The following is a 25619-nucleotide window of genomic DNA, read 5'->3' as shown; positions in this document are numbered from 1 at the left end:
GGTGAAAATGCAGACAAACATATTCAGAAGCTCTAAACCCCATGGTCCTTCCTTCATTGTAAGCAGAGTGGGTACTTGTGACATCCCCTGCCCCAGAGCAGTGGCCAGTTCGTGAATTCATGAAGGCAGCCCCACTGTCAGCTGGTCTGGGGTAAATTACATTCCATGCCTGACTAGCAGGGATGCGGAGCCTGACACGGGGCTGCCCTACTTGTGAGCAGAGCAGTGAAAACGAGGCACTGAGGACCAGAACTGCTGACTCAAGGCTCCGTGATAGAACAGAAATCCAGAACGGCGGGGCCAGAAATAGCATCCTGAATGTCTACTGATAGCATAATTCACATAGCATCTGAGGGCAGACTGAGTGAATGAGCGTGCGTGTGTACGTGTGTGCGTGTGTATGTGTGTGCGCGTGCGCATGTGTAGGCATGTGTGTGCGCGCATGTGCGCCACCAAACCCTAAAAATACCTCCTTCTTTTCATAACCATCCCATAGGCCCTGTCTGTGGAATTCCCTAGGCACCCAGGTAGCCGTCAATGGATGCAATTAGCTTAGAACTGTGCCTGAGGATAAGGGATTATTTTTCCTAAGTACTCAGAGTTTCAGGATTTGTGCATGTGAAGACAATCTTTCTGTGACAACAGACTGACCCAATTTCTGCCTCATCCCGCTGACCTTAAGAAAATGTATGAGAGATATTACCTGGTTTCCTGACAGCTTTCAAGAGGCTGGTTCCTTATAAAAGTTTAGTGCAGAATAAGTGCATGGTATATTCCCTTTTTTTTTTTTTTTTTTGCATATCTTTAAACCATTAATCCAGAAAAAGAGGAAGGGATCCTACTTTACATGAGCATTTCCATGGTGCAGTGATTGTCCAGCCTAGGAACATGCCTCTGGTCCCCTAGCTTTGGGGACAGCAAGGAGTATGGCTCCCTTGTTTCTGGGAGGTCAACATCTCTCTCCAGAAGGGCCTGCTCTGACCCCTTCAAACCGTGGGCAGGCGCCCCCAGCACCCTCAGCACCAGTTTCTCCTTGCAAAGCAGAGGTCTGGGCAAGGCTGGCTCCTGGAGGGCTGCGGTTTTAAAAAGCCACCAGGTGACGACGCTCAATGAGATGGTTTTTAGACAGACTTGGGAGCCGGGCTGCTGAAGTGGGGTGCAAGGTGGGCAAGTCTCCCCCCCAAAGAGCCAGGAGAAAACACCAGGGGCTCCATGCTAGGTGGAACCATATGGGTAATGCACCCTGTCCACCCGGAGCCCTGCCGAGCCAGCAGGGGGAAGAAATTCTGGAATTGAACCTGAGGGCCTGGGAGACTCATCCTGGGAGCCCCTGCCCAGAATCACAGCCCAGCCAGGAATGGCCGTCCCTGCAGAGTCCCCTCAGAAAGAATGTGGCCATGTCCCCAGGGGTCGCCACTGTATCCCCAGTGCCTGGCCTCAGGCCTGCCCAGAGAAGAATGAATGAATGAATGCAAGCCAGAAAGACAGACTCAGAGCCTCTCCAACCCCACAGCCACTGCCCTAGTTCAGGCCACCGTCGCCTCCCCTCGGACCACAGTAACACAGTAACGACCTCCAGTGGTCCAGTGACCTCTGGCCTCTCCTTGCCAGCCACCCTCCCTTTGGCCCCCAGAGAGATCCCCAAACTAAACTGGGTCCTGACTTTCCCCTGCTTAAAAAGGGGACGGAGCCCCCTTTCACTCTGTGGAACTTCCCCGTCTGGCTGCAGGCCCTCCAAATCTGACGGCCACTGCCCAAGTCCTCCCTCTAGTTCCCCTAGGCTTCTCCAGACCTGCTGCTGGAATCTGCTGAGCCTCCCCAACCCGCAGCCTCGAAAATGTGGTTCCCCCTCGCCAAGGAACCTTTGCTCCTTCACCCTCAGCTAATGCTTGCTCTGTTGGAAAATGCTGGTGGAAGCCAGCTCTCCTGGGAGGCCTCCCCAGCTTCTCCAGGCAGTGAGGTGCTCTCTTCTGGATCCTCTGTTCTCAACTCTGCAGGAGAGCTTACGTGCCGATTACGCTGTGTCTGTTTATAGGACAGTCGTCTCTCTCTGCCTCCTTTGTCCCAGCACCCCTGGACATGAGGGGAGACGACACTGACTAAATGCCTCCTCTCTGTCAAGCACTGGGCTGCATTCTTCTGACCTCATGTACTCTTCACAGTTACCTCCAAGAGGTGGGTACCACCCGCCTCACTTTAAAGATGGGTACACAGTGGCACAGAGTGGCCAAGTAACTTGTCCAAGGTCACACAGCTCATAAATGGGCCAGGGGCATGTCCCTCTAACTTTATGTACCTTCCTCTGCGCCGCATCACACATGTGATATGACATAGAAGCAACCCAGGACGTGCATACTGAGCGGATGGGTGGATGGATGGACAAACAGACGGATGGATAGAAATAAAGCAGAAGACACACTACATGATCACTTAGAACACTCATCACCTCCTACTGTGGACAGCACCAGGTCTGTGACATCCTCTCTTGAGCCAAAGTATAACTGAAACCAACTCAGCAACAAAGGCCATAGAAATCCGAGGCCAGGGGCCCTGAGCCGGGCACTGGCGAGGAGCCCCTCTCCCCCCTTAACCCCCGGGGCCTGTCTCTGCCTGGCCTCCTCCCTCAGTTTGGGGTCTGTTTCTCCACCCACTCCTGACAACCACTCCCCCACCCTCGCCCTGCCCCACACCTCCTACTGGGTCTGAGGGCTGAAGGCACACACTTGGTTTGGAAGAAAAGCAGCCTCCTGAAGTACAAAACCCTAAAATTATAACATGTCAGCCAATGTAGCACAGGGCCCAGGGCATCATGGAGAACGGGGTGGAGGGGCAGGTTTCTGGGCCTCGCACTATCCTGACAACTTCTATCCCACTGGAGCCAGGCTGGGCACCTCCAGCCACACTTTCACTGGCCCCTCAAAGCTCCAGGGCACCCCTTGTTCTTCACTGAACCCCGTGTCAGGTAAGATTCCTTTCCAGGCCACTGAGGGGGTCCTGGGACTCCAGCCTAGATGGGGTCTCCCAGCTGCACCCCAATGAGCAGGGCCAGGGGAGCCCTGCCTGGTTACCTGCTCTCCTTCTGTCTCCCCCCAGAAATGGGAGAAGGAATTTCAGGGCTGGGATCATGGGTCCTGCCAGCTCCGTGCACACGCCACCCAGAGACGGGAGAATTTTAGGGCTGCCCGCAGCAGGCAGGGGCCAGGGGGCATCTCACCAGAAACCCTGATGAGCCAGGCCGCCTGCCTCTCCTTGGACCCTGGGCTGCAGTTCCAGGTGGGGTTACTCAGAGGTGCTGTCACTCAACCTTCCTGCACCAATACGGAACCAGCTTCCTCCGTGCAAGAAGCTCAGCTGCCTCCCCCATCTCACTCCTTCTGTGTCTGTCCAGGCAGCCTGTCTGGCCAGGTTTCCAAGTTACCGATTCCTTAGGAACAGCCATCCCGCAGCAGGCAGAGTGGGAGGTCAGCTCTGGACAGGGATGGTTTTTGCTCAGGGTCACACCCAGCTGGCCCATGTGCCAACACACCAGGCTTTTGCCACAAGCCCCCTGAGGTCCCGAAACCCATGATCAGCTGTGGCTGCCTTGGCAAGAATGAGAGCTTTCGACTTGCATTCCTGGAAATTCTTTATTATCAGATTCCCTGCCTGGCTTCTGCCTCAGAGAGCTCAATTAATCGCTGCATAATGCACTCCAAACAGCATTAGTAGGTCAGGGTGTCTGCTGAGCACAAAAGCCACAGAAAGGCCATGCTGAAGGAGCAAGGAAGGCCTGCCGGAGCTTTGCCACTTTGGCAGACAGTGTCCCTCCCAGGACCAGCTCTTTGCTTTGGGCAAGGTTTAGAAGCAGAGAAATGAAGCTCTCTCTCTCCTCCCCCTGGACTCTCTCAGAGTCACATCTGTTCTCCCTAAGGTTTGTGGCGTAATGATTACCAATGGGCCTGGGGGAGAGGATGGGGGTGTGAAAACTCCAGGAGAAAAGCCATTTGCACTGGAAATGTGAGACTGTGTCATCATTTCCACAGCAGCCATCATGCAGGAGGAGGCAGGAAGTCACCCAGCATGTTTGCAAGAACAGAACAGCTGTTGATGCTGTAATAAGATGTGCCCCGGGCTTTCTTTGCTAAGACACCAACCAGGTCTCACTGCCCCACCACTCCCTTCTAAGCCCAAAGAAGGGAGGACAAAGCCACAGACGTCAGGGGTACTGCAGTCGCCTGTGTATGGTCAAAACACACAGAGGGCGTGCCAGCTCCGACGATGGAAGCCTGGCTGGAAATGGGCACTGACGGAGGATGTATCTCCAAATCATGAGACCAACTGGACCTCGGACTCTGGCCCAGACCTGGTGAATAACAACTTCCATTACAGTGAAATGAAATTTTCATCTGTGCATTTTTGAAACTTGCTTTGAAAACCTCCAAGGGCCCGCCAGAGGGAAAAAGACAAGATTTATTTGGATCTTTGGATCCAAGCCACAGCCCCATGGTTAAAGCAGCCACGGAGGGAGGGAGTGGAGCTGGCAACACCCTAAAGGCACAGCTGAGGGTGTACTTAGGGCGGTGGGGCCACGGCCATCCCTGGTCCATCTGTCCAGTTCCGCTGGACCAGGACAGGGAGCCTCAGGGGCCCGATCAATCCTGAAACCACTCCTGCCCTGCCAAGCAGCTGGAAAGATCCTTTAAAAAAATGCACATCTGCTCAGATCTCTGTACTGCCTCAGGGCTTGTGGACCCTCTTAAAATAAAGCCCTAGGAGCCAATGGCCCAATGGCCCAAGCTGGAACAATCTGAGCAACCAAATAAATAAAGAACTGTATTATAACCCAAGGTATAAAACAAATATCCATGAGTCCATATTGACATCAATAAATGATTGAATTAACCAATAAGTGGGGGAGAAGCAACAAACCTCCCATGCAGAAGAATTCCAAAACATTTATGCAGATACTCCCCCCAAAAGAGAGGGTGCAGCTCCCCAGTCTTTACGTGTGCCCATAGTGACTTCCTTCCAAAGAGGACAGTATGGAAAAGCGGAAGAAAGAGGAACCTGATGAACACGACCCCAGCCAAGCAATCAAGGTCAACATGAACAGTCATAGGAAGTACCTGGACAAGATGTGATGAAAACGGTACTTTACCTCTGTGACCTTCCTCCCCAAACCCGTAACTCTACTCTAATCAGGAGAAACAGCAGACAAATCCCAACAAAGGGACATTCTACACAACACCTGACCAGTCCTCCTCCGAACTGTCCAGTTCATCAAGAACAAGAAAGTGTGAGAAACTCTCACAGCCAAGAGGAACCCAAGGAGATATAATGACTAAATACCATGTCGTATCTTGGATGGGGTCGTGGAACAGAAAAAGAACATTAGGGAAAAAATAAGGAAATCTGAATAAACTAAGGACTTCAGTTAATAATAAGGTGTCCATACTGGTTCTTTAATTGTACCAAATGAACCACACTATTGTTACGGTGTTAGGGGAAAACGTATGCTTGGGTAAATGGGAACTCCATGTGCTATCTTCTCAATTTTTTGATAAATCTAAAACTATTCTTAAAAGAAATCTATAAAGTGCAAAAAATTCTACCAAGGAAAAAATATAAAGCTTCCAATCCTTAACACGAGTCACAGTGGGCCAACTCCCCCACCACCCTCACCCCACCGCCTGCTCTCCCCTCTTCCCTCCTCTGCAGGCTCCGGCCGGCCTCGAGGAGACCGCCTCAGTCTTGCTCCCTTCTCTTTCCTCAGGGTTTCTGCAGATGCTGTTCCTTCCCCTGCCCGTGTGTAGTTAAGTCCACTCAGCCTTCAGCTCTCAGCTGAGAAGTCACTTCCACTGGGAAGCCCTCCCCAGCCACCCAGGCTAACAGAGGTTCCAGGTTCCTCCCACTCCCGCACTGGTCCCCTCTTCCATCCCACTCGTGACTGCTTGCTCCAGGTCTGTGTCCTCCAGTGGCTGTAAGAGCCACGGGAGTGATGCCCGTCTACGGCACAGTGTCTGGCCCAGAAAACCCCAAGTTCATGCGGCTGAATGCTCAGATGCGTAAATGAATGCGATTCAGAAGCCACCCAAGCAAAGCTGGTTCCAGGGAGTAAACCCCAAGGGTGTGGTGACCCAGAAGCACTCTGTGTGAGAAGTTTAAAATGTGGAGCCCTGGTGACCTCAGGGAAGGGGGCCCTGAGCAAATGGGTACCACTCGTCTCTGCTGGTGCCGGGGTGCACCAGGGAAGCCCTCTGACCCCTAGATGTCTGCATCAGAGAAAGGTCAAGACAGCAAGGTTTGGGTTTTGGATTTTTGTTTTTTGTTTTCTGTTTTTGTAATTTCGTCAACAATCTACTCTAGCCCCTGCATAAGCTTGGTTCTTTTTCTTTCCTTTTCTTTTTTAAAAACTGAGACATAACGTATAGGCAGTGAAATTCATCCTTTTTAGCTATAGAGTTCCAAGAATTTTGACACATACAGTCACGTAACCACCACAACCATCAAGACATGGAACATTTCTATCCGCCCCCGCAAAAAGATCCCCCATGGCCTTTTGTAGCCTATTGCCTGGTTTCCTTCCCTTTTTTCCAGAATATCATATAAATGGAATCACAAATCACGTAGCCTTTTGAGTCTAACCTTTTTCACTTAGCATAATGCATTTAAGATTCATTTATTTTATTGCATGAATCAATAGTTTATTCCTTTTTCTTGCTGAGCAGCAGCCTATAGGATGGATACCACAAATTATTTATTCATTCACCAATTGATGGACATTTTGGGTGTTTCAATTTTGGGGTGATTATGAATAAAGCTGGTGTAAACATGTGAGTTTGCAGGTAGATACATATTTTTATGTTTCATGGACAAATACCTGAAGGTGCCTTTTCTAGATCAGAGGGTAGACGTATAAGAAACTAAAGGGCAGAATATTTAAGAAGGGTAATTTTCTTTCTTTTTTCAGCACATTTTTATGAAGCACCTCCTATGTCCAAGGCAAACCAAGGGTGTCTCCCCAAATGCCTATGAATGAACGAATGCTCCCGTTCCCCAGATGCTCATGCGATCTTGCCACCAGAAACCAGGTCTTGCATCCATTTCCACCCACAGCCCGAGGCCAGAAGTAGCAGAAGAAAAGGCACTGCACTGGAACCAAGAGGGGTGGGATGAAGGTTCCTGCTTTGCCACGAGGAGCTGAGGGACTGCAGATAAATTACCCCGCCCACCCTTCTGGGACTCAGGACCAACAGAACGGCAGGCAGAGATTATGGGCAGGACAGAGTGCTGTCCTGATAAGAGGGGCTCAGGTCCAGCCCCATCCCCACCTCCTCATCCCTGCGGGTCTACAACCACATCTGCATGTGATGAGCTTCCTCTCCCCTGAATCCTTCTATTGCTTCTGGATGCAGGTTTGGCAGGTGACATCTACCCTGTGGTCACCCCTTGTCATCTCACTCTCTCTCACAGCTTAGCTTTTGGCCCCTCTGTGCCTCCCCAGTAGCAGGACTCCCTGAGGCCACAGGTTTTCCCTTCTCAACACACCCAGGTGTATTTAGCCCTCCATAAGAAAAGACAGTCCAAGAATGCGCCTTAGAGGACTTTATGGTTAAGCAGTTTATAATCAGAACCAACTGTTGCATAGAAACAGGAGTTCTGAAGACTTGCTGTGATGGTTAATTTTATGTGTTGACTTGGCTCAGCCATTTACTCAGATATTTGGTCAAACACCAGTGCAGATGTCACTATGAAGGTATTTTTTTAGATCAATGTAACACTTAAATCAGTAAACTCTGAGTAAAGCAGATGACCCTCCATAATGTGGGTGGGCCTCATCCAATCAGTTGATGGTCTTAAGAGCGAAAGACTGACGTCCCCCAAGGAAGAGGGAGTTCTGCCAGTAGACGGCCTTTGGACTCAAGCTACAACATAAATTCTTCCAGCTTCCTGGCCTGCTCTGCAAATTTTGAATTTGCCAGTCCCCACATCTGCATGAGCAGTTTCCTAAAATAAATTTTTCTCTAAACAGGCAGACCTCAGAGGTATTACAAGTCTGGTTCCAGACCACCACAATAAAGCAAATATTACAATAAAGTGAGCCACGTGAATTTTTTGGTTTCCCAATGCATGTAAAAGTTATTTATACATTAGACTATAGTCTATTAAGGGTGCATTATGTCTTAAAAAAATTTTTAACATACCTTAATTAAAAAATACTTTATTGCTAAAAAATGCTAAGCATCATCTGAGCTTCCATAATCTTTGTGCAACAGTGACATCCAAGATCACTGATCACAAATCACCATAACAAATACAATAATGAGAAAGTTTGAAATATTGTGAGAATCATCAGAATGTGACACAGAGACATGAAGTGACTAATGCTGTTGGAAAAATGGCACCAATAGACTTGCTCGGGGGGAGGGGGTACAGCTCAGTGGCAGAGCATGTGCTTAGCATGCAAGAGGTCCTAGGTTCAATCCCCAGTACCTCCATTAAAAAAAAAAAAAGATAAACTTAATTACCAATCCCCCCTCCCCGCAAAAAAAAGACTTGCTCAATGCAAGCCTTGAATTTGTAAAACAAAATGTAACATCCATGAAGTGCAATAAAATGAGTTATGCCTATATATGTGTGTGTGTGTATATATCTTACTGGTTCTGTTTCTCTGGATAACGCTGACTAATGCACTAACATTCACACAGGGTGTCCCCACTGTTACATGGATTGCTGGCTAGCAAGGGGAAACTTCAGGTCAACTACAGCCCAAATCATCATCCACGGCATCCCAGGTCCAAACTGTCAGTGCCTTCTGGGCACCATCCTAAATGCAGCTCCCCTGAGGCCTACGGGGCAGAGACCACCAGGCCCCACCTCTCCAGGGGCAGTGGCTGTGGAGGAAGAGCTTTGTACGATACCTGCTCACATCCTTGGCCAGACCTTGGCAGGAGGGAGTGGAAGCTTCTACTCCATCACCAGCTGGGGCGGAAGGCCAAGATGCATGTTCCGAGGCCAGGGGAGTGAGATCCACACGGCCAGCAGCTGAGGACGTGCTGGGGACACAAAGGGAGAATTATTCCCAGTGGAACTGGCTGGTTAATGGGACATTCATCAGCCCCCTGGCCCCTCCCAACACACACACACACACACACACACACACACACACACACGGAGTGGGGTATTTAAAGACCCAGCTCACTCCTGCCTGGGGCTCCTCTCTGGGTTGCCCAGGCGTCTGCTTAGACACAGAGGGGGTGCCCCTCCCACACAGCAGCCCCCAGGCCAGGCCGTGAATTCCTCCCTCCTCTGGCTGAAGTGGGACCTGGGCTTTGGCCGCGGCGGTTTGGGTGCTCAGAATATTCTGACTTGTTTAAGTTTTGTTGCGGGAAGGGACTTTAATCATTTTTTTAATAGGCAGTGAAACTCTGTGAGCTAAAAAGTAAAATACAACTTTGCAAACTCCCTAGGATTTGCCCCCCCAAATCTAAGGCTGAGAAAAGTCAAGGTGAAGAGGCTGATGGGTAATCAAGGAACCTGCACCAGGCACCTGCTGGGATCCCTCTTCCCTGCGAAGGATTTCTATGGCAGAGCCATGTCCCCGGTTCAGTGGGTGAGTGCCCCCTGCTGGACAGCCAGGGAAACGCTGGGAGTGCGGAGAGGCAGGGAGGCCCCGGGGGGAGGGACAGAAGGAAGGACAGCCACCTGCAAAAAAACCAAAACGCAAAATGCCTGGCGCTCAAAAGAGGTTTTAATTTTCCCCTTTGGCAAAAGCAAAACTAGCAAAGCCGTCCACAGACTTTCGGAGAGGGTTAGCCCTCCCAGTCCCTCCAGCTGTCCACACTGCCGTCCAGGGGGAGTAGGCAGGGCTGAGGGCGGCGGGGCCGGAATTATGTGACTCAGCACTGGGAGCCGGAAACCCGGCCGGAGGTCGAAGCCAGGTTTAGGAGTTTCACAGCTCAGTGGGGGGGTTCATTTCTTCCGTCTAGGAGTGAGCACCTGCAGGGAGCGCCCACACGGCAGGACTGCGGGATGCTTGGGTTTCCATGTCAAGGGTGTTCAGCTAATCTCCGTCTCCTCCAATTGCACCTACGAGGTTGGCTTTCTGACCTGGAGGACAGCTCCCAAGGGCACCCCACACCCAACACAGTGAAAGAATTCTCAGTCTGGCCCCAAATCCCGGTCACAGAGCTTAGCAGGGCTTCCAGGGCAGGCCTCCGCCTCGCCCCACACTCCCACCGCCCTCACCCTCACCTGCTCTGCTCTGACCATCCAGCCTCCCTTGGCTCCCCCAGCACTGGCAGCCCATGGTGCCTCCTGGGCTGGCAGCCCCCTCCCCTCACCAGGCCAGCCGCCCTCAGCCTCCAAGTCTTCCCTTGGTCTTCACTAATCGACAGCTACAAAAACAGCAGTAGCTCACCCCTGCCAGTGCCCAATCCTGGGTCGGTCTGTCCTAGGTGCCTGGTCCTGCCCGCCTGGCCCTGTGTTAAGTGTTCTACAAACGTGATCTCGGGTAACCATCATCACAACCCTTGAGTCAGATGTCATCATCTTCACTTTACAGAGATCAAAACTAAGGCTCAGAGAGGTGAGGTCACTTGCCCTGGGTACGGTAGTGAGTAGGTGGTGGAGCCAGAATGTGTACCCAGGCTCTGAATCCTTAACCACCTCTATGTCCACTTTCTTGTGGACTCCCTAGTACACACCCGGAAGCCCCTCCACCCCTTCACGGTGACAGGCATCACCAGGGACTTGAAGACCACTAGGCAGACCGAACTGTGGGCTCTATGAGGACAGGGGCCGCATCTATCAGATACACCCCCGCATCCCAACATCTGGCCAGGCCACCCACATGGGCACTCAAACAGGCAGAGGGAGAGCCGGGGTGCCCCGACTGGCTATGACCAAGCTGGGAGTCCAGAGCAGAGGCAGAGCTGGAACCCACATGACCTTCTGTCCTGGGCCCCGCGGAAACAAGGAGCGAAACAGACCTGAGAGTAATGACCCGGGGTAAGCCCCAAGCAAGGCCAACCCACGCGTGAACAAAACTTCCACTGAGTGCATGGACAGAACCCACAAAGGTGCAAAGTGTGTTACAGATGTCCCAACACCACAGTTGTTCAAACTGTTGTTTGTAACAACTTGGATGGTGGCTGAAATAATTTATTTTGTAAAGAAATGAGTCAAATGAGTAATGCAAATGATTGGGGGCTTTTAAACTCCTTGAGGAAGCCATTTTCACACTCCGGAAACCTACATTTATTCACATTCATCAGCAGTGAACAGGCCACTTACAAACTCAAACTACTATGTAAAATTTACTTACTAAAGAAATTACACTGGCCGCACCCCTTCCTCTGCACACTCCCTGAAGATTTTATTTAATTTAATGCAGAGGAAAGGTGACACCATTTGTGGTTCTGCTACTTTAAGGGTCCTCTATCAAAGTGCAAGGAAAGATTTCTGTCTTGAAAACCCTGGCAGAGGGGAGGGGAGGGGAGGCGTGGCCTTGGATCTGTGGCCTCGGAACAAGCCCAACTCAGTGACAATCACACAGCACTGATGAGGATGCTCCCGAGGGTGCCCGCATCCCCCAGCCCTGGGAACACATGAGGTCCCTCAGCTCAACAGCCTCTTCAGCCTAGAGACCCCGTGCCTGCTCCCTCATCCTCCATTCCGCTGGCACCCAGAACACCAGGGCCACACCCTTCCTGCACTGGCTGGCTCCCATCAGCCAAAGGCACCAAACAAATGACTCAATAGCTCTCTTAAGAATGGCGCTGCCCCTCCCTCCTGGCCTCCAGCCTGCCGTTGGCCCCACCCCTGTGGCCAGGAGGTCAGGCCCCAACAGGGAAAGGCTTGGTGACTCATAACCAAAGCTCTTAACACACAGCCACCTACAGACATCTCCTGGCCCCAGTAGAACTCCTCCTCGTCCCTCCTAACCCTCCTCCCCACCCCCAGTTTCTCCCCAGCTTGTTTAGTGCCCACTCTCCAGGTGGCCAGGCCTGGACCAGAAGTTGAGAGTGTCCTGGACCCTTCTGGTTCTCTCACCCCATACCCCATCATCGCCCCTTCATACTGAGTCACCTCCCTTCTCCTAGAATCTGTCCTCTCTGTCCTGCTGGTCCAGGCCCGCAGCCATTCTGAGCAGGGTTCCTGCACATCCTGTTTTTTGTATCGTCCCATTTGTCTCCACACATCCATCCCCTACAGATACCAGAAAGCCCCAACTCGAGTTCTGATCACATCCTTTCCTTGTCTAAAACCCTACCCGACTTCCCCCATCTCATGCCTTCCAGAATGCAGGTGAAACTCGGCCTTGCAAGCCGAGGCTCCTACAGCCCATGTCTGCCCCCTCCTGGGTTTGTCCCCCCGCTGACCTGACCCCACAAAGCCAGTCTCCAGGTGCTCCTGGAGTTTCTTGCCTCAACCAGATCGTGCCTCTGAATCCCCTGCTTCTCTCAGACCCCCTCATAGCCTGCCCCAGAACCATCATGCGGTGTCACCCAAACAAGGAAGCCCCCCTGGCACAGGTAACGATGCCCACCCTGCGCTGCCTGGCTGGGCTGGGCCTGACTTCTGTGTGTTCCGCAGTTTTCTGCTAATGCATCCTTTTCTCCTCCTGGAATCTCAGCCACTGTGGTCTCTCCAGCCTCCAGCACAGAGCCTGGTGCATAACAAGTGCTCGACACGTGGCAGCTCCTTCCCTCCTGCCCCTGGAAGCACCCCCTGCCACCCAGGCAGGCCTCCGACAGCAGGACAACTGTCCTGTCTGCTTGGAACCTCAGAGTCCAACCACCTGAGGCGGGACCAGCCACACAAGCAGCAGGCAGGATCGAGTGCAGACAAAAGCAAAGTGAAAATGCAGGTTCCGAGTTCCAAAAGGGTGAGAATTTCAAGCTGGCGACAGCAGAGTGCTGAAATGCAGAGAGCCCTTCTGAGCACGGGGCCCCGGGCAAACTGCCCAGGTGATGCCACGAAGCCAGCCTTGAGATAGACTCCGCGGGGAAGGTCACCTAAGGTCCCTCTAAGACCCCCGGGGCTGTCAGAGGGCCACAGTGCTGGAGCCGAGAAGACAAGCAGGGAACCAGGTCAGCTTCCCCTTCGCCAGCTCCTGTCCACGCAGGTCTCCTGTGAGCAGCAGTGACTCGCCTTAAAGACATTCTTCTCAGGGAGTCGGGCCCTTTCCAACAACGGCCAGTTACCACTCCCAGCCCTCAGCGGGAACTCCTGGGCAGCTGCCAAACCCAGCACAGAGGAGGGCAGAGCCGCAAGATGGGGTCCACACCTGCGTTCTCGGTTGGCTTCTGCAAGTCACTTGCATTCTCTTGTCTCTGATCTCCTCCCCCGTAAAATGGGCCAGGAGTGGCTGTGAAGCCTTCCTAGTAAAAGGCCACCATCCCTTTTCCCATTTAAGGAGTTAATCAATGTTTCACGAGCCTTACTGGAATAACAAAGACACTGAATTCAAATTCATGCAAAGTTTATATTTTTGGAAGATGAAAGAAATGTCGATTTAATTTACGCCTGTTATTGACAAAACGAGGGCACATAAACTTGCCATACTTCAAGCAGACAGAAACGGCACACTGATCCACGCATTCTTTCCTGCGAGGCCCAGCGGGACGAGACCTCTGAATCCTTCTCAGCACAGATCCCTAGGGAATCACTCATGGGTCAGAGTTTGCCATCCCTGATTCAGCACCTCACCAAGGTCCTCACTGACAACTGGTCCCGCTGACCATTTGGATGCGGTCTCCACCCACACAGAACCCGAGAGGCACAGAGAATGTTGCTTCAGGGTTTGCTTTCAGCCCGACAGCCCTCCAAGCCCAGCTGTAGTGAGACGCCGTCACCAACTGTTGTCTTTTGATTCCCCGTTCAGGGCTTTTGATTCCTTCTTGGCAGATCCCCAACTGAACTGATAGCAGGTTTCATTTCAGATCGGCTGGAGTTGCCAAATTAAGCCCCTGTCCACGGACAAACACCAGAGTGACCCCGGCTGTCCTGAGAGGGTGATAACGGCTCTCAAGATACGAGGTGAACACATCACGTACTGTCGGGCCAGATGGGCGACAGCATCTTATCTCCCGTTTCGTTTCACCATCTGGAAGGTATCAGCACAATAGCCTTTCCTTACCGGCCTCTTGATTTTTTCTTCTTGAATCCCCAAGTGCACACAATCACGTAATAGGGCAAGAGCTAAGGCCAAAGATTCAGCTCAGATTGAAAGTGAGATGCAAGCTAGAGGAAAAAAAGCACTTTAAAGTTGTTGGTCTGGAGAGCTACCCTCGGTCGATAGGAGCACCAGACAATCAGTTCAACAGAGGCCTGGGGTTTGATAAGACAAGTCTCCGAGACAGGAGATCCAAGACGCAGCCACAGTGAGCAAAGCCACAAAGTCAAAATCAGAGGGTGCCCAGAGAGGCTTGCAAATGGGCTGGAAACTCTAAGGCAGGCACTTGGAGTTATTTCTAGTCGCCAGCGAGACACACCAGCCTGTGAACAGCAGCCCACGTGAGAGTGTGAACAGCCCCTAACCGCCGCTGACCTTCCGATGTCCAGCCAGTGGCTCCACACGATGAACCCTGAACGGGCTTGTCAGCTCCTTTCCAGCACATTCACGCCCTTTTCACAGAGCAAGTCTGTGCTCAGACAAGAGAAATTACTTTTAAGCCTCGACAAAGCGATGAAGGAAAATATTAATATTCATGCATGGAAGAGTCGTAAATGCCACCCCAAAACTCTACAAGAAGCTTTGGTCTGGGGTGGCTCATCCAGGACAATAACTCCCCCCACCGTCGCCCCCAGCTCTCGCATCCCTTCCTCAGGTGCAAGATTCCTCACACACCCTGATGGGCCCTGGAAACAGAAAACGCAAGGGTGGGGATACAGAGAACAAAAGGAAACTCATCTCAGATATTCAAGATTTAACTATTTATTCAGAAAGTCAGAATCTATCTACCCACATTAAGCAGCTCCAGAACCATGAAAAACCAAAACAAGAACAAAATCCTGTGCTCGTTTGAACCGTCTGAAATTGTCCATATTTTGACAATTGCCAATGTGGTGGCTCACACGCTTCAAACTAATAGTAGCCAGCTGGACACTGGAAACCCAGACATTCTGAGTAAATACACAGGTGCACCCCAGCTGACTCAGCCTGCTAGGTACTGGTGACATAACTTTGTTTCACGAGTATGCACTTTTCACATGCACCTTTCCAACGGAACAAAAGAGTTCTGTTATTCAGAGAAGACTTTTGGGTGATCTGTTTTCTAAATTAAAAAAATAACCCCTCCACTTTATCATTCAGTGTTTAACAAGGTCCATGCTTCAATAAAGGTTCAGTTCACCTTTGTGAAGCAGTGGAACTCACTCCTGCATACCTGTAACTGAAAGATCAAGAAGTCTTATTGTGCAAACAGATGAAACCAAAATAAACCACATGATTTGGAGCAAGAGGTAAAACAGAAGCTATACGTCAGTACGAATTCCCTGTGCTTTCAACTTCAGAAAATTCTGAAACTCCATTTCTGAATTTAGAAACTCTCTAGTGAGGCAATCCTGCCTAGCAGGAGCTCTCCCTACTCCTGGCTCTTTTGTCCAAAGGCAGAGATCAGATACTTCAGCCACCAGCTGCTGGATCAGGTGTTTCCTACCCTGAGGAGTTGTTAACAGCCAGACAGTTGAGGGGAAGAGCATCTGGACACGACTGCCTTACCCAGTGGCTCTCCAAGCGTGGACTCCAGGCCAGCAGTAGCAGCATCACCTGGGAACTTGTTAAAAATGCAAAGTCTTGGGCAGCTCCCCAGGACCCCTGAACCACACACTCAGGGCGGTGGGGTTGGGGCAGCAGCCTGCGCGGTGCCTGGGTTATGCTGAGGCATGCTAACGTTGGGACCCCACGGACACGAGTCGGGTAAGAAGTTTTCCAGCTGTGTCCACAGGAGTCCTCAATGTCCAACAAGACCTGTCTGCTTGGATTCCTGACCACAGGACGTAACCAGGGTGCCCCATTTTATTCCAGTTAACAAATGGTCGTATAGCTAGGTTTCCACTGAAAAACAATTCTGATTTACTTAAAAAAAAAACAAAAAACTAAAACTATTGAACAGACAGGAGTGCAAGTGGCCATGGGCAATCTAGCCTCATTATAGAAGGTCTGGGCTCAGTGTTCCCTGCCGTCCAGGGATGCTGAAAACCAAAGAGAAGTTCAACAATATTTACAGCAGGTTCTGGGGCAGCTCCCGAGGAGAGGCTAAGTTTGATGTCCTCCAGTGGCTTTAACTGGAGAGCAGGGGAGTGCTGAAATCCCTTTCATTTTATTTGAGAACTGCTGCAGGGACGGGGGTGCCTTCTCTCTTTGTTCCTGTTCAGAAAGGAGAACTCTTGCAAGGGAAGGATTAGTGCAAAGGATCTTGCAAAGAACTAGTGGTGACAGAAAGGAGGGAGAGAGTCCTGCTGTTTTCTCCAGAAAACGCTCCAGCCCCACTTTTCCCTTTTTAATAATTTTTAGGATATGTTTATTTTAATTTAAATTAATTTTTAAATTTAAGGTCCCAAGCCTGCTTCTGCAGGGAGGCAAACCGCTAGGGAGGATGCTGCAGCCTCCCGTCTGCCCAGTTCTCTTCCCTCCGCACCTCTCCTCACCTCTCCCTCTGCCTCCCCTGTCCCTGTTCTGAATAGGAAGGGGAGGGGGGACCCTTGGGACACTATGTTTGTGACCACCCCCCAAATTCCTACGTGGAAATCCCGATGCCCAAATGATGGTATTAGGATGTGGGGTGTTTGGCAGGTGATTAGGTCATGAGAGTGGAGCCCTCCTTAATGGGATTAGTGCCCTTATAAAAAAAAGACCCTGCAGAGCTCCCCAGGCCCCTCCACCACGTGAAGACACAATGAGAAGTCTACAGCCAGGAAGAGGGCCCTCACTCGACCAAGCTGGCACCCTGATTGTGGACTTCCAGCCTCCAGAGCTGTGAGCATAATTTCTTCGGTTTATACGCTGCTCAGTCTGTGGTTTTTGTTACAGCAGCAGGAACAGACTAAGCACAGGGGTGGGAAGGCAGGGCCATTCCTGAGGTTTAAAAAGCCACCACTACTCACTTAGAACGCCCTATTTAGTTCCTGCCACAGAGCAGCAAGGTGAAGTACCGTTGATTCTCCTTATTGGCAGTAATAACGCTCTATAAAGTCACCACAGACCCTGAATGAGCGAGCACTGAACCACTGCTCCTAAGGGAAGTACAGGGTTAGGTTCCTAGGGGCTACTGGTCACAATGTTTTTGTTAACGGATAAACACGTAACCTCGTTTTATGTGTGTTTCTGTTAAAAACACCTTATTTAATATACATTTGATTCCCTAACACTGAATGCAGAGCCAACACCACTACAGCTCACACCAAAAGAAGCTTGTCTAACAAGGATTTTCTACAACAGGCAGCTCATAGCCTTCAGGCACTTTGAAACACTAGACAGCACTATGCTTGGGAACATTTTAAACAGCAAAACCATCAACAAAATGCACAAAAATCACAAAAAATATGGCACTGAATAAATCGTGAAAGGACGCTGGTATACGTACAAGATCTGCATCAAGAAGCCGGGGGTCACCTTGCTCCCCCTCAGCTGGGAGCATCCTCATCCGGTGACTCCAGTTTTTTGCTTCTCTGCACATGTTCACCAGTGACCATGAAGGAGCCATGACTATTGACCTTACAAATAAATCTCAGTGAACAGGCAAATTCACAAATACGAAATCTGCAAATAACGCAGATGGACTGTATTTTGTAGAGACAGTTGGTGAACAAAGCCAGACCAACCCCTGCTCCCATCAGAACTACCTCTTTTCCACCAATTTCCAATAAAAACAGGACAAGACAACCCTGGACAGATGTTCAGTCACACTGGCAAGGCACCAAAGTCAGCACAGAGATCTATCCGAGTCTCTCCACTGGGAAATAAAGCCAGAGAGCTGGTCACACTCTCAGCCCTGGGAAAATCAGTCCAGAGCCGCCAGCTCCTTCCTGCATCCTGTGATCACTGTTGGTCATGGTCAGAGGTGACACAACCTCTTTACTCATATCTTTCTTGGACTTGAGAGAGGCCAGTGATGTAGGCAGGACCCCGCGGCGTGGTGGAAGGAGGGAACTGGGCTCCTAGCAGCCAGTGGAGAGGTTCAAAACCAGGCTCGGTAGCCAAGGTGGACCTGCTTCAAACCCCGGCTCTGCCACTTTCTATCTCTGCATCCTTGAACCCGTTAGCATCTCTGAGCCTAGAGGAGTCATAGCAGAAGCCCCTCCCTCCTAGCTCCAACCTCCTAGGGGAGCGGTGAGGATTTAGTCTTATACTCCACACGGTGCCGGGAGCGAGGCAGGGCCCTTAAGGGAGCTTAAAGAGCAGACATCACTGGATTACAGTGGGGCTGGGACAAGTCATTTAAAATACACTCTCAGGGCTGGGAGGGGACTTAAGAAGCACCAATAACACCTCCAAGTGGACTTCAGTTCTCCTGAGAGCCACCCAGCCAATTCCTCCTGTATCCTCTGCTCCCACTGCCCCTCTGTGTCCCCTGAACACGGATGAGGATGGTCTCAGCCCCTCTCCAGGCTTCACGGAGGGAGGCTGCGCCCCACCAGCTACAACTGGAGGTCCCTCGGCCTTGCTAAAATGTTGGGGCAGAGAGGCCAAGGATGAGGACAGAAAGGAATGCCAACATCACCCAGGAAGCTCCTGCACACTCCTTGGGTGCTCAGGGCCTTGTTCCCCAGCCAGGGTTCCTCTTTTAAGAAGTTAAACGCCTACATAACTAGGCTCTATGGTTGACCCCCACCAGTAACAGAAACATTCCGAATTCTCTGTCATGGGTCAGCTGCCTAAGGGTATCTGTGTCTGGCCTGGAGCTTCGTGCTGTGTCATTCATTCCGACCCTCATATTTCTCCTCCACCAGGCAAATCTCCTCCCAGTTAATGAAGAGGCCCCTCGATGCCGTCCCAGCAGGACAGCAGGAACCAGGCAGGAACCGACCACCCGCCGCCCACCCCCGCCCCCGAGAGTCGGCTGGGGGGTACTCAGCACACGCTGGCCCCCAAGCAGGTTGAGAAGGAGGCCCCTCAACGTCTCCCCTCTAACCCAGTTCAAGTCCACCAAGGGCCAGCGCGGGACAGGCTGGGTGCTGTGGTTCCAGAGGTTGCAACTGATCAACTCTCCACTCAAAGAGATGACATTAGAGCCGGATTATGTATAGGTATCCATGAAGGGCAGTGACACAGGAGGGGTACACGGAAGCCCCCGTCTCAGCCTGGGGAGAAGGGACCCTGTGTCGGTCCTACTCACCAGGGTTCTCCGGTGCCGAGTACTACCTGGCTCAAAGCACCTGTTTTACTGATACAAATATAATTAAAATGTGTCTGTATATATGTATGTCCTATATGTCTATAGAGAGAGACATATATAAATGTGTGTGTCGAGAGAGAGAGATGCACTGTGTGTGTGTGTGTGTGTGTGTGTGTGTAGAGAGAGGCCTCTGAGGCCGACTGTGAGCAAGCCTGGTTTAAATAGACTAGGTGTCAAGTCTGCGGGCAGAGGGCGAGGTCAAGGCTGAGTCCGGGGCCGGTGTACCTGGAGGGCAGTGATGGGTGTCGGGGGCCGGGGGGCCGGGGGGCCGGGGCACGCAGGGAAGGCGAGGCAGGACAAGCCCGCCCCAGGCCCGTCTGCCCGTCTGCTGGGCAAAGGCGCAGGGTCTGGTCCCTCTCCCCGCTGTGCTGCTGGCCCCCCTCTTCTCTGCCCACCCTCAAAAGAGCAAAAACAAGCAGCTAACCCAGCTGGTGTCCTGGGAGGCCAGAGGCAGCTAAGCCATTCCTTGGAAAAGTATAAATAGCGTGATGTGGCTCCTGGAGGACTTCTATTTTAAACAAGAGCGCAAAGGAACAAACCTCTGAAATGGCCTTTGTTGGAGGGGTCTTTCTGGTGTCCCCTCAGGTCATTCCTAAGGCCCTAAGAAGAAGCTCCAGCCCCGTGCAGAGCGTGTGCACACCTGTGTGGGGGTGCATCTGCGGGACAGAAGAGGAGAAGGGTGGGGAGAGGAGGGGAAGGAAGAGAGGGGAGGAGAGAGAGGCAGCCTCAGGGAGAAGGCCCTGGGGTCCCGCCATCAGCCGCAGGCCCAGGCCCGCCATACCTCTGGGCAGTCAGATTCCAGGAGACCTGGCCACTGACATCACCATGCTGGGAGGAGGCAGCTAAGAGTGGGTTTTCCAGTCCTTCTAGGGCAGCTGGCTGGATGATGTCATCCGCTTCAGGTGAACTGGGGAGAGGAGAGCAAAAAACCAAGGCTCAGAAATGTTCCTGAATGTCTTTGGGTAGGGGGCAGTTAGGTTCATTAATTTTCTTTATTATTATTATTATTTTTAATGGAGGTACTGGAAATTGAACCCAGGACCTTGCGCATGCTAAGTACCCACTCTGCCACTGAGCTATACCCTCCCTGAGCCCAGAATGTCTTACACGTGTTTTAACAGCACATTTTTTGTCTGGGCCCTGGGCAGGGCCTCAGTTTCCCTTTCTGCAAAGGAAGGGCTGACTCTGCTCCAAGTGTGGCCCACAGATGGCGCTGGTCCAAGGGCAGCTGGTTACCACGTCCTGATGAGACCTCAAAGAAACCTGCAGTAAGCCACCTGATCAGAGTCCTTTTGTCTTCTGAATCTAATAGTGATTGTCAGGGCTTGTGTTTTGGAGGTCTTGATCAGTGGTTCTCAGCCAGGGGTGATTTTTGCTCCCAGGGGACATTTGGCAATATCGGGAGACACTTCTGGTCATCACCACCCGAGGGGGCAGGTGCAGCTGGGATCCGGTGATGGCACTAAACATCCCACAGTGCATGGCACAGCCACACAGAAAAGAATTATCTGGCCCAAAATGTCAGTCATGCCAAGGTCAAGAAACCTTGGCCTTGAGTTTCATTTCATTTCCCAGTAATCCATTTAATTACATTTTCCAAAGTTCTTATCTACTGTGAGTTAGAAATTAAAAACAACACTGGTCCTTCATCCACTGAGGTCAGCATGAGACAACCCCCAAGAGCAAACTGGCTTTGAAAGTTCGAAGGGACACAGATCACTGGACACTGTCACCGGTCACACTTCATCAGCTCACTCTGCTGGAAGACCGCTTTCATAGCCAGTTAGGTCTTACCATTTTATCAGAGAGGGGCGTGAGTTTTTCTTTCTGATGAACTCGGCTCTGTGGCAGTAAGTAGCGGAACAGTTATCTTCATTCCTTGAGCAGATACTGATTGAATAACAGCCCTACGTTGTGACCAAGAAAGAGGTGGTCCCAGCCCTCGTGGAGCTTACAGTCTTAGGCAACAGTCAAATACTTGGGAAAATGCTTATTTATCTAGTAACAACTGTTATAACCGCTGAGAAGGAAAGGTACAAATGGCTATGACAGCATAAACTAGGAGGTCCCAGCTTGGAATGGGGGAGGGGGGAAATTTCTTTGTAAAGTGGTAAGCGGAGGCCAGCCGGCCAGCACAATGTTTATTGACACTTGCTGTGTGCCAGGAACTGTTATCTAAGTGCTCACCCATATCATCATGTTTGATCTTCACAATAATTCTGTGAAGTGGGTACTATCATTATGCCCATTTTCCAAAGGAGGAAACTAAGGCACAGAGAGGCTGAGCAACTCAGCCAATGTTGCACAGCCGGTAAAGTGGCAGAAACAGGATACAGATCCAAGCCAGACCCCAGGAGTCATGTCCTTAAGCACCCTCCTGGGCTATGTCCCAAAGGCTGAAGAGTAAGGGAAAGAAGACTGCCCTCAGCACAGGGAGCCACATATCTGAACAACCCAGATCAGGAAGGAGCCGGCATTCAGGAGGAGTGCAGAAAGGTCATGCAGCTAGAGCGTAGATAAGGACAGCCAGGAAGGGGAGAGGAGAGCAGGAGTCAGGTCACAAGGCCAGGTCGAGGGACTGGGACTTGATCCTAAGCTGAAGACTCAGCCCAAAGCTTCTATCAAATGCTCAGCCACCAAGTGCTGCCCTTGGCACTAAATGAGAGGCAGAGCAGCCCAGGGTGAATTTCCCAAAACTACGTTCTAAATATGATCGGACTAGCACACGCTTGTACCCACACCTTTCTATTTATTCCCATGGATCTTGGGATGTTCCTTCTTCCTCCACGGTTCCCACCCACCACCCCAAGTCCCCCAGAACATGACCCTGGAGCCCCGTGACCACAACCAAGGAGTGAGAGCCGAATGGGCCCAGGGTGAAGTGAAGGGAGGAGGGAGCCTGGGGGAGGGAGGCCAGCAGGGACTCTGGAAGTCTTTGTTGGATCTCGATTCATCCTAAAACGACGGGCAATACTGACTTTCCAAAGTCATAAAACCTGAGCGGAAAAACATGGCCCCAGAGTTTTGGCAACACACATCGAAAACCGTAAAAGACTTTATTCCCTTTGACACAGCCATTCTACTTCCAAGAATTTATTCTGAGGAGACAATTAAGGGTGTGAGCAAAGATGCTGAACACAGCTGTGGCCACAACAGCACACACACACATAAAAAAAGGCAAAAAGGAAACAATCAAAACGTCCAACAGTAGGGGACAATTAATTAAGTGAAAGCACCCACAGAATGCACTCAATTGCAGACACTTAAAAAAATAAGGTAGATAGATCTCCACGCATCCAGAGGTAAATATGTCCGTTATTAACTGGAAATAGGTTAAAAAAATATTGACAGCATGATCCAGATTTTATGTGCATGTGTGTATATGTGTCTCTGTACATACATGTATAAACACACACACAGAGCGAGCAGCAGAGTGAATGAACACCAAGCAACGTGGGAGGGTGTACCCTAAGGTGTTAGCGGTCATTCTCTTTCATCAATGAAGTCACGAGTGTTTCATCTCTTCATTGAATTTACCTCTATTTTCTTTTTTTTCAATTTTGCTTTTTATGGGGAGGTAATCAGGTTTATTATTAATTATTATTATTTATTGTTAGTATTTTTTAACTTAATGGAGGTACTGGGGGTTGAACCCATGACCTCTTGCATGCTAAGCATGCACTCTACCACTGAGCTATACCCGCTCCCCTTACCTCTGTTTTCTAGTTCTATGCTGAACACATACTGCTTTTACAAGCAAAATAAATAAGGAAGCGTATTTAAGGAATATTTTAAGTGCCTGGGAACAACTTCAATTCATAACTCTGAAAGTTTTAAGAGACGGGACAAGCAGAGCAATGCTGTCTTTCCCCCACATCTACATTCCCACATTCCACCGTGAGGATACAGGCTTGTCAGCCTCCTCCCACGACAGAAACTCAGCCACGCCTCACTCAACAGGCAACGCAGGGGAAAATGAAGGTCCCGGTGGAGAATTTTTCAGATAATAGATACCTGCCTGCATAGCCTATGCAACAGCATTTTTACTTTAATTCTTCGGGATGGAATTATTTTTCAAGGCATTTTGGACACATCCCTGATTTTTTTTTAAATTTTTTGAACAGAGAATCCTGAACATAATTAAACACTTTGTCAATGACACATGATCAGCATCTTCAGTGACTATGATTTAAGCAGGGAGGTATGCTATGGCACTAAAAAACAATTGCATATGAAGTCAAGAGGGTTGGATTCTTGACCAGCCCCACCTTGGTATCTCAGCCAGGCGACTCCTCTGAGCTTAACTCTTGCTTCTGTAAAAGGGAAGGCACTGGACGGCGCCATCGCCGAGGACTCTGCACACTCAGTCTGGTCCCTCACTCACAGGCTGTCAGCCTGCATTGCGCCTTACAACTCACCTGACTCTTTTTTTCCTTTATGTCTTCCAGTTCTCTGCTTCTAATTTACTACAGACTGAAAAACAAGGCCCAGGGTGTTAGAATAGTGTGTAAATCAAGAGTTAACAAGCTTGGATAAAGGTTTATGAAGCTCTCATTCAACATAATTTTAATAATCTAAAAATATACACATATGTGTGTATACACATATATATTAAATTGAACCATATAAAATTGCTACACGAAAATAAAACTGTCAAATTCACATTGTGCCATCGGCCCTGGGATCTTTCTGTCTCACTTCGCAGTCATCTAGTCACACTCCAGATGGATGAGGTTGGGGCGGAGGTGGGGGGAGCTGACTTTTGGGTACGTGGGGGAATTCTTCTCAGACCAACTGTAAGAGGCTATAAATGGCTTCCAAATTCTACCAGTGGTGGTGCTGGGACCAGAGTGACTGAAATATTTTTCAGAGGGGAAAAAAAACTCTCTCAGAGATTTTTAACTACCAGCTGCTGCCACCAGCTGCTTGGGCCAACCCATTATAAATTTAGTCAGGCCAGCAAAGGGTTGATTTTCCGCTGGAATGTCAGGGAGGGAGGCTTATATCAACAAGTGCTTCTCCAAAGGGCTGTGAGTCACCTTCCTCTCAGAGAAGGATGCAGAGAGGGTCCTGCTTCAAAGAGGAAGACATTCACATTCCGCTCTGAAAAGCCAACACCTTCAGTTCAACACACAGGACCTGTGCACGGGAGGAGCTCTGTGGCCAGCACCAAGATGAATTAAATGAGAATATAAATTAATTACAATAATAATTAGGGGGGAGGGCATAGCTCAGTGGTAGAGCATGCTTAGCATGCATGTGGTCCTGGGTTCAATCCTCTGAACCTCCATTAAATAAATAAATAAATAAATAAATAAATAAATAAATAAATAAATAAATAAACAAACAAACAAACAAACAAACAAACAAACAAACAAACAAACAAACAATTAAATAAATATTTAAAAACTGAATTACCCCCAAGAAATTTTAAAAAAAATAACAGTATAGCACAGGGAACTATATTCAATATCTTGTAGTAACTTATAATGAAAAAGAATATGAAAACAAATATATGTATGTATATATATGACTGAAACATTATGCTGTGCACCAGAAGTTGACACACTGTAAACTGACTATACTTCAATAAAAAAGAATGCAAAAAATATATAATAATAGAATAGCAATAGTAAGGGGGGGTGGGAGGAAACTTTGAGAGGTGATGGATATGTTTATGGTCCTGAAGGTGATGGTTTCACAGGTGTACACTTATCCCCAAACTCATCAATTTGTATACATTAAATATGTACAGCTTTTTATATGTCAATCACACCCCCTTCAAGTAGGTTTTAAAAGATGGGGATCGCACACTTCAGGGTTGACAGGCCAATCAAGAGCAAGCCAAGGTGAAAGTCTAACGCAAGGAAAAACGGGAAGGGAGGTAACAGCAGAAGCTCCCATAGAAAACATGGGCTCCTTTCAGGCTGGGGCGATCTGGGAAGGGCCTGTGAGGGGGTGGGAGTGTGTGCAAAGGTCTTTCCAGATTTTAAAATGCTTCTCTCTCCCTCTCCCCCTGAGGGCTGGGTTGGAAAGACACTAGGCACTTCTCTTCCCTCGGACAGGGCAAGGAAAGGGTGCCGGGGAAGGGATGGGGCTGCAATGGCACGGAGGAGGAGACCAGGGTCTTAAGGGAATCATTACCCACAGGGAGATTAGCAGAAAAATAACCACACTGGGGATAAAGGAGACAGGTTCTCACAGTCGGGGGAAGATGTGCATGCACAGAAGGTGATG

General features: G+C 50.1%; 1 protein-coding gene across 10 annotated transcripts in view; it reads right to left on the bottom strand.

Annotated features, from left to right (window-relative positions):
• Positions 1–25619, bottom strand: part of TACC2 (transforming acidic coiled-coil containing protein 2) — a 196703-nt gene that overhangs the window by 77969 nt on the left and 93115 nt on the right. For all 10 annotated transcript variants that reach the window (XM_031461897.2, XM_031461899.2, XM_031461902.2 and 7 more), the window contains 2 exons: positions 20164–20289; positions 8901–9035 (listed from right to left, as the gene is read on the bottom strand). In XM_031461897.2, the coding sequence (XP_031317757.2) occupies positions 8901–9035; positions 20164–20289 (261 nt within the window). The remainder of the gene's footprint in view (positions 1–8900; positions 9036–20163; positions 20290–25619) is intronic.

Source organism: Camelus dromedarius, chromosome 8 (genome assembly GCF_036321535.1).
Source record: "Camelus dromedarius isolate mCamDro1 chromosome 8, mCamDro1.pat, whole genome shotgun sequence".
NCBI classification, from domain to species: domain Eukaryota; kingdom Metazoa; phylum Chordata; class Mammalia; order Artiodactyla; family Camelidae; genus Camelus; species Camelus dromedarius.
The sequence above is the reverse complement of the archived record's forward strand: the minus strand, read 5'-3'. Positions and strand labels throughout refer to the sequence as shown.